Below are 7,766 nucleotides of genomic sequence, written 5' to 3' on the forward strand. Positions count from 1 at the left end.
ACTGGCCAGGTCTGCTAATTCCCCAACCCTGTCCTATGTTGTACGTTGAGGGTCAGGCTGGTGGAATCGTTTTTTGTCCTTGTTTGTTACTATGTCACGTATTTTGGTGGTTTTATATTGTAAACTGCCATGTGATCCTTGGATGCAGGACAGTATAGAAATTTGTTAAAAATTAAAAATCGCAACAACGACCCTGAAAGGAAGTATTCTTTGGTTTTATCCCCGATGCAGGTGGATAACGGAAGATGGAGCAAGATTGTTTTCTCCTGCTCTGAACAGTAGAATGGTCTCCCTTGGGAGATGGTGGACTCTCCCTCCTTGGAGGAATTTAAGCAGAGGTTGCGGATGGTCATCTGTCATGTATTATCTAGTTGAGATTCCTGCATTGCAGGGGGTTGGACTAAATGAATCCCTCCCAACTCTACAATTAAATGAGATTGTAACATTCGCCGCAGCCCCGCCCTGCCATGTAGGCCGCTCTTAACAATGCAGCAGGCTGGAAGTTGTTAGTAAGGGCTTTAGAGAACTCTTGGATGCATGCCTTGGTTTCTAGGGGCTGCCTCAGTGGGTGAGATGGGAATCGGGGCCCATACCACCATGCATGGCTGAAGGGCCAGCTCCATTGGGCTGCTTCTGTTCCTTGAACTGCTTGCATTCTTGAACTGCTTGCAGTCTCCCTCCCCCCCCCCCAACTCTCTTTGTGTGTGTATATATGTATGTATCCCCCCCCACCTCAAAAGGTAGCAGATGACATTTTGAAGTGATGCCACATCAGAAGCACACAGTAAGGCCATAATGTCCCAAGTCTAAAACAGCTGACTGCACTGCTGACTGTGAGTATGGCTATTTCCGTGTTTACCACTGGTGCCAGAGTTCTTCTTTTCCTCCCTCCCTCCTCCCTCCCTGAACCTCTTTCCTTTCGTGCCACTTCTTATTTATTTATTTATCATTTCATAAGCATACTCCTCAACTGTAAGAAAGCACTGCAAAGTACAGTAGTTTACAAGTAGAAAAACAATAGCAATTATAAATAAAAAGAATTAAAAGCAGTTATTTAAAACATGTTAAAAAATGATTAAAGTCAAGCTAGCTAGGTTGTCTGCCCACCCGCCCAGCAGTCAAAATCGGCTGCTATCTGAGCTGCTCTGGGAACCCTTTCGGCTGGAATAGCCCGTGAAAGGGGGTCGGGAAGTACATCATCATCAAAGCGCTATCGAAACCAGAAACTCGCGCTGCGTGCGTTTCTTTTCACCTTTCTTATCTCTACCGTCACCCGCCCTGGGCCGGTTTCAATAAATCTCGCGAGGTCTCGCCCCCGTCCCGTGCTAAGATGCCGGAGTCTACGCTCCGCCTCCACGGAGTTGTCTCGCGAGAATTGGGGGGGAGAGGCCTCGCGAGAGCGGGGCTTGGCTCCGGCCGCCGGTCTATCATGGCCGGCGCTGAGGGGAAGGCGGGTGTCGGCGGGCGAAGGGGACGCGAGGCACGGACCAGCCTGACGGCCTTCGTGCTCGGAAGCTCCGTGGCGGCCGTGCCGCTGCTGCTCTCGGCGCCTCCGCCGGCGCTGCTCTCCGGGCTGGGCTTCCAAGGCCGCGCCGCGCTGGCCCTTCATGTGGCCGGAGTCAACGCTGCCCTCCTGCTGGCCTGGGGTCGCTCCCCGGGGGGCATGTACCAGGTAAGGGCTGGGAGGAGGGCGTGTCCACGTGAGGCCCCTCCCCTCGGCGGAGCGATTCGCGAAGCTCGTGGGCGTGGTTAGTGCAGGGTCCGCCCACTTCTGGCCTGGGAAGGGCGTGGCCATACCCCCTCTTTGCTATAACATGGTTAGACACGTCCAGGAGTGTGGCTATCTCCCCTGGGCGTGTCTAACCAAGGGTGGTAAAAGAATTCTAAGGTCTCAAATATAGAATAAATATTCATAGATGCACAAATATCTAGATATATATAATCCATGTGTCTGAAATAGTGCAGGAGAGAGTAAGGGAAGCAAAAGGGGAACACCTTCTTCTCTTAAAGGGGGCATATTTGTGTATGAATAGGGCGAGCCTGTGACCTGGAACTAAAGTATTAACCATCATAAAAGAATGGCCAGGCTTCCCAGGTAATGCAATCAGTGACCATTATCAGGTATCCTGGGAGACAGGATTTCTGCTGTAGACTGCCTCCTATGATGCATGTATGATGATATGTGGGTGGTCTTTGGCTAAGGGGGTTGGGCAACGTCAAACGTCTTTAAAGGCTCCTGCACTCTTTTGTTTAGGGTCTCTCCCACTGTGGAAGGAGGGAAGGGAACTCTTGCAACAGAAATATATATATATATCTGCCTTGCTTTCCACTGGATTCTGCTTCTATCCATTCTTCTCTGACCAATCATGGACTTAGGGGACTCAGAGTCCCATGGGGAGTTGGACAGCAAAAGCCAAACCCCAATTTTAACATCAAAGGCCACTCCCTTCTCTTCTTAAGGAGGGGTGTGGCCATCTCCTTAATGAGTTTGCTTTTCTGCTCCTGACCCAGATATGTCAGCTCTGCTGAATGGCTTTCTGTCTTCTTCTGATGCCGGTGCTTAGGGCTGAATCATGGGGCAAGTATATCCCTGCGCAAGCGCAGAGTGCTTTAACCACTGAAGCAGTCCATGCCTGTGAGGAGCCTTGCAGCACTCTCACGACTGGGCTGGTTTACTTGTCCTAGGCTGGCACTTGCTTTGTCAAGTACATAAAGCCAAAGCTGCTGAAATCATAATGTCGTTATGCAAATCTATGACGTGGTTCCATGTGCGATACTGTGCACAGTTCTGGTTGCCCCACCTCAGAAAGGAAATTTCTGGAAAAGGTTTAGAGAAGGGCAACCAGAGGATCAAAGGGGAGAAGCGACTCGCCTATCAGAAAAAGTTGCAGCATTCAGAACTTAAGACTTTTTCGTTCAGCAAAAAGGCAAGTAAGAGATAATATGATAAAAGCCGATAGAATTATGCGCGGAATTTAAAAAGTGGATAGAGAAAAGCTTTTCTTATACTCTCTCACAACCTGTGGACATCCATGAAGCTGAATGTTGGAGTATTCAGGACAGATGAAAGAGAGGACCTCTTCACACAGCGCATAGGTAAACTGAAACTCCCTCCCATGGTGGGAGGCAATGATGGCCACAAACGTGGATGGCTTTAAAAGCAGATTGGGAAAATCATGCAAGACAAGGCTGTCACTGGCTGCTAGCCAGAATCAGCCTCCATTATTCCTCAGTTGCTGTGCACAGTGCTGTTTCACTCATCTTCTGCTTGCGGTTTCCCCACAGGCCTCTGGATGGCCAATGTGAGAACAGGATGCTGGACTAGATGGGCCATTGGCCTCATCCTGCAAGGCTCTTACTTACCTGTTGTGGTGTGACTTGTCTTAGCCTGGCACCTACTTTTTGTCAAGCCCACAGTCATTTTTGCTGCGGCTGGTCTTTTAAAAGTCTTCAGCGTTGTGTTAGATCTTAATGTCTTGCCGTAGGATAAGTAGGAAAAATTTGAAGAGGAAACCTCAGGCCCTTACCCCTATTTGAAATAAGGTTGCGGTAGAAGAGTAGGGTGCAAAGCCGTCCCTGATAGATCTCCTCATCTATCTTTTTCTCATAAATGATATTGTAGACAAATAAGCTGTAGAGAAGAAGGGGAACCTGCAGCCTTCCATATGGTTTTTGACTCGACCAGTGGTTGGGGAGGATGATGGGAGTTTGGAGCGGTGGTCAGGATAGGCATATTTCCACCCAGGGGTTTCCTGTTGTCAATCCCTCCCATGGTGTGCTGGAGAGATAGGACTGCCTTAGGATTTGGCTTCAGAACTGGTGACTTGTTGGGAAGGAGTATGTGGGGTTGCCCCCCCCCTCTGGCTGATGGGCAGGTGAGTTTCTGACTGTGCCTTTTCTTGCCTTGTAGATTGCCATCCGTGCATGCTTCTTGGGCTTTGCATTCGGGTGTGGTTTATTGCTCAGCTTCGGACAATCAACGTGGAAGCATTTTGGATGGTAAGAGGGCAGCACTTTAGGTTTCTGAAAAGAAAACTGTGGGCTCTGGGAGACGGCTCTCTTGTTCCTGAAGACTCCTGGGACCTGCACTCACCTCTGTTTGGCTGGCCTTGATCCTCTTAGGGGCACTAGGAGAGCCTACCATAGGAGACAAATATTACTTAATGCATTGATTCTGAATCCTTTTTTTTTAAATTTTTAGCCCCTTTTCTCCCCTGCCTTCTATGCTCAGGAAATCCAAGCTGCTTGCCAGGGGACAAAAGCAGACACTGGAGGGGAATGTCTGAAATGATAGGTAGATAGATGTGTGCAAGTTCTTCTCAGTGTTTTAGGACACCTGCATTGAGTGACGTGAATGATGCTATATTTGAGTCTGCATGCTTGCTGGAAAAGGAACCATCCAGAGAATGAGCCCACCCCTGTAATATCGTTTTTAAAACAGCATTGGAGATTAAGCAGCTGGTGTGTTGAGCAGCCCAGTTTGCAGCTCTTCAGAAGAGCAAACCTAGAGTTAAAACCCAGGAGGGTGCAACATGAGGGTTTTGCTAAGTCCCTGGTTGCTCTTTCAGGTATATGTGTTCGCTCTCCTTCTTCCATTATTCTGAATACTTGGTGACAGCCGTTAACAACCCCAGAAGTCTCTCCTTGGATTCCTTCTTGATCAACCACAGCTTTGAATACAACCTAGCTGCAATCTCATCCTGGGTTGAGTTCACCGTGGAAAAATTCATTTGCCCAGGTCAGTAACTATGCAGTTCTTATGCAAGTGAAACAGAAAAACTAAGGTCCTTTTTTTTTTGTTTTAAATGACACCGTGAAGGGGAGGAGATCACTATTATCAACTAGTGTTTATGGAAGTTTGGCTTTGATCTCTGCATTCTGCTTCTTGTGTACATCGAATTGTGAAGTTTGCAGATGGGTCTCCACAGAAGTTAACTAGCCCATGAACCTTTGTTGTAGCTCACCTGCTGGCACAGACTTTTGTCAGTCATTTTTGGTCCAAAAGAAAACCAAAACCCAGCTCCAGTGCAGCTGTCTGCCGTGGTCCCTTCTGAAGAATGTTATATTTTTGTGATGTTAATCCATTTGCTACAAGTGCCAAGTACCTTCTTTCCCCTTCTGACCGGTGCAGCTGTAACTCAACCAGAGTGGCACCATTTTTTAACCTGCGCTTGCTCATTTGCAGAGATGAAGCAGATCACTTGGCTGAGTTCAGCAGGGCTCCTCATGGTGGTTTTTGGGGACTGTCTGAGGAAGGCTGCCATGCTCACAGCTGGCTCCAACTTCAACCACATTGTTCAGAATGAAAAATCGGAGACTCACACTCTTGTGACCAGAGGTGTTTATGGCTGGTTTCGTCACCCATCGTATGTGGGATGGTTTTACTGGAGTATTGGGACCCAGGTACTGTAGCACAGCTTAGTGCACCTTGTAATATTTTGGCTCTTTTGGGGGGGTGGGGGTGGAGGGTGTACTCTAGGCTCCATGAAATATTAAGAGGAATGTGTGATAGCGTATAATTCATGCATCCAACCTTCCAGTTTTCAGAGTGGTTTAACAGTCAATCTCTTGTTGCAGGAAACTCTGGGAATTGTAGTTCTGGGAGGGGAATAGGGGTCTCCTAACTCCTCTTGGCACCTTCAACAAACTTCAGCTGCCAAAATCCTTTGGGGAAAGAAGCCAGGGTCATTTAAAGTGGTATCAGAACGCTTTAAACATATGGTGTGAATGCAACCTATGAGTCTCTTGAGCTTGCCAGTGCTGATGCTCCTCGCAGCCATTCTCCTGCATTCCTTGTTTCAGGTATTGCTGTGCAATCCAGTTTGCATGGTGGGCTACACGCTGGCATCCTGGCGCTTCTTCCGGGAGCGCATAGAAGAAGAGGAGATGACGCTGATCCATTTCTTTGGGGAAGAGTACCTGGCCTACAAGAGGAGGGTCCCTACAGGCTTGCCGTTCATCAGAGGTGTGAAAGCGGAGCTATGAAGACCCCGGGGCCAGCACTGAGCAGAACGTGGAAGCTCCCGGCTCCAGGGTCCGCCTGGCCTGGCCTGTGCAGAAGAACAACGGCGACATTGGTGCCGTGCCGGTACAGTAGCAGTCAGTTTTAATACCTAGTGAGTCTCCTGGAGGTTTGTAAAGGGCTGGGCGGAAGCTCCATACGTTAGGCAAAAAATAGGTGCCCTCCCTTGACGTAAGCGGGAGAAGGGACTGCCTGCATGATCAGAGCTGCACTGAATCCTCAAGGCCGACTTTGAAAGCAGAACAATTTTCGTCGCTCTGCCTCTTGCAGCTTTGATGGACCAAAGTGCACCAAAGCAGATTTCAACGACAAGCTTGCCCTTTGAGTAACCACTATTGCTCCCTGGAAGGGGTTTGGATAGAAACTCACCTCTTTAGTCAAAAGTTTTTCTTTTCTTTTTTAAAGCAAAGGGGCCCAGCCCTTCCAGTTCTTCCTCCCTCCTCACAAACACTGCCCCGCCAAAGGGCAAACGCAACACAGCTTTAACCTCTGGGCCTGATCTAAGTACTCTCCCAAGGCTGGGCTGGCGGGGGGTGGGGTCTGTTTGCAGCAGCCAGGCCCTCTGGTTCTATCTTAAAATGCATGACTACTGTCAAGATTAACAACACAGGCAAAGAGATCTCCCTTCCCTTTGCCCTTTTTCCAAACCAGGCTTGCAATACACCTCAGAAAAAGAATGAAAAAAAGAGAAGTCTTTGCACCTAAATGTTATGGTCTCCTGTTTCTTTCACGGCCATTTTGACATCCCTCCGCCCTAGTTGAGCGGTCCTGTCTCACTCCTACCGCTCAGCCTCACAACCTTTGTCTTCATTCCACATTTTTGATAATGACCACCTGTCCTCCCACCAGAATCCTGCTTGTGTAGCAAAAGTTCAAAATCTGTTTCTAAAAAGTGCAAGGGGATGGTTGCTTTTGACTTTGCATACTGAACAAGTATTACTTTGGCAATATATATTAAGCAGGAGGCACATGACTGACTGGGAGAGATTTCCCTCGTGCCCTCCCCAGCTGCCTTTTAAAAAAGTTTCTCACTGCACACTTTTCCATTTTAATATACCAAAGAGAGGTTTAATGTGTTTCTGTTTCTACTGATCTATTTATAATGAAGATAGGAAATAAGATGCTTGCAAACAGTGGCCAAGACTGGCATAAATGGCATTTCTGTCATTTTGGGGGGCCAGTTGCCATCCAGTTATTCTGTGTGTACCCAGCAAGGATTATTCCTTAAGCTGTCATCTGTCTCCACTTTCCTTGGTTTGTAAATGCAAACCGGCCAAAATCTCAAGCAAGCAGCTTCAATTTCTCTTTCACTCTGTGACATCCTTGTTTACAGAGGGGTGAGCAGGCTTTTGTGCTTCTTTACTTGGGCACTTTTTGTGGGGGGGCGGAGAGGAAGAAAATGAGGCAGGTGCACTTAAAAGAGAGAAAGAGAAACATACTGCAAAAATAGGAAAAGAATTCTATGCTTAGGAAAAGCTGGATTCTACACATCTGTATAAATTAAGGCAGTCTACATAGTGTCCCCGATTTCCTGTTGTACCTGTAGAGTCTGCTTTTAGCATTGGGAATTAGAACTTGCCCTTCTTTAGACGGCATTGCCCAAGAACGTCTGTTGACCTTAATTCTTTAATCTGGGAGCACGGCTGAGTTAATTTTAGGTGCTTGATGGAGAGACACAGCTCATGACTTGGAGCTTCAGGGCGATTTGTTTCCTTGGCGGCTCGTTAAGAATCAAGCAGAATCT

General features: G+C 47.9%; 1 protein-coding gene across 1 annotated transcript; it reads left to right on the forward strand.

The window, feature by feature from the left end:
* The first annotated feature begins 1,315 nt into the window (after positions 1-1,315).
* Positions 1,316-6,728, forward strand: ICMT (isoprenylcysteine carboxyl methyltransferase). The gene is made up of 5 exons (XM_033156558.1): positions 1,316-1,672; positions 3,911-3,999; positions 4,569-4,738; positions 5,186-5,403; positions 5,803-6,728. The coding sequence occupies exons 1-5, from the start codon at positions 1,331-1,333 to the stop codon at positions 5,983-5,985; spliced, it is 1,002 nt and encodes a 333-aa protein (XP_033012449.1). The 5' UTR covers positions 1,316-1,330; the 3' UTR covers positions 5,986-6,728.
* The last annotated feature ends 1,038 nt before the right edge of the window (positions 6,729-7,766 follow it).

Source organism: Lacerta agilis, chromosome 8 (assembly GCF_009819535.1).
Source record: "Lacerta agilis isolate rLacAgi1 chromosome 8, rLacAgi1.pri, whole genome shotgun sequence".
NCBI lineage: Eukaryota > Metazoa > Chordata > Lepidosauria > Squamata > Lacertidae > Lacerta > Lacerta agilis.

What these genes read in the sequence shown, in the direction of transcription:
- ICMT (XM_033156558.1), top strand. Translation starts at nt 1,331, where the DNA reads ATGCCGGAGTCTACGCTCCGCCTCCACGGAGTTGTCTCGCGAGAATTG. An exon ending in CCCCGGGGGGCATGTACCAG is followed by an intron (nt 1,673 to 3,910) that starts GTAAGGGCTGGG and finishes CTTGCCTTGTAG; the next exon opens with ATTGCCATCCGTGCATGCTT. An exon ending in ACGTGGAAGCATTTTGGATG is followed by an intron (nt 4,000 to 4,568) that starts GTAAGAGGGCAG and finishes TTGCTCTTTCAG; the next exon opens with GTATATGTGTTCGCTCTCCT.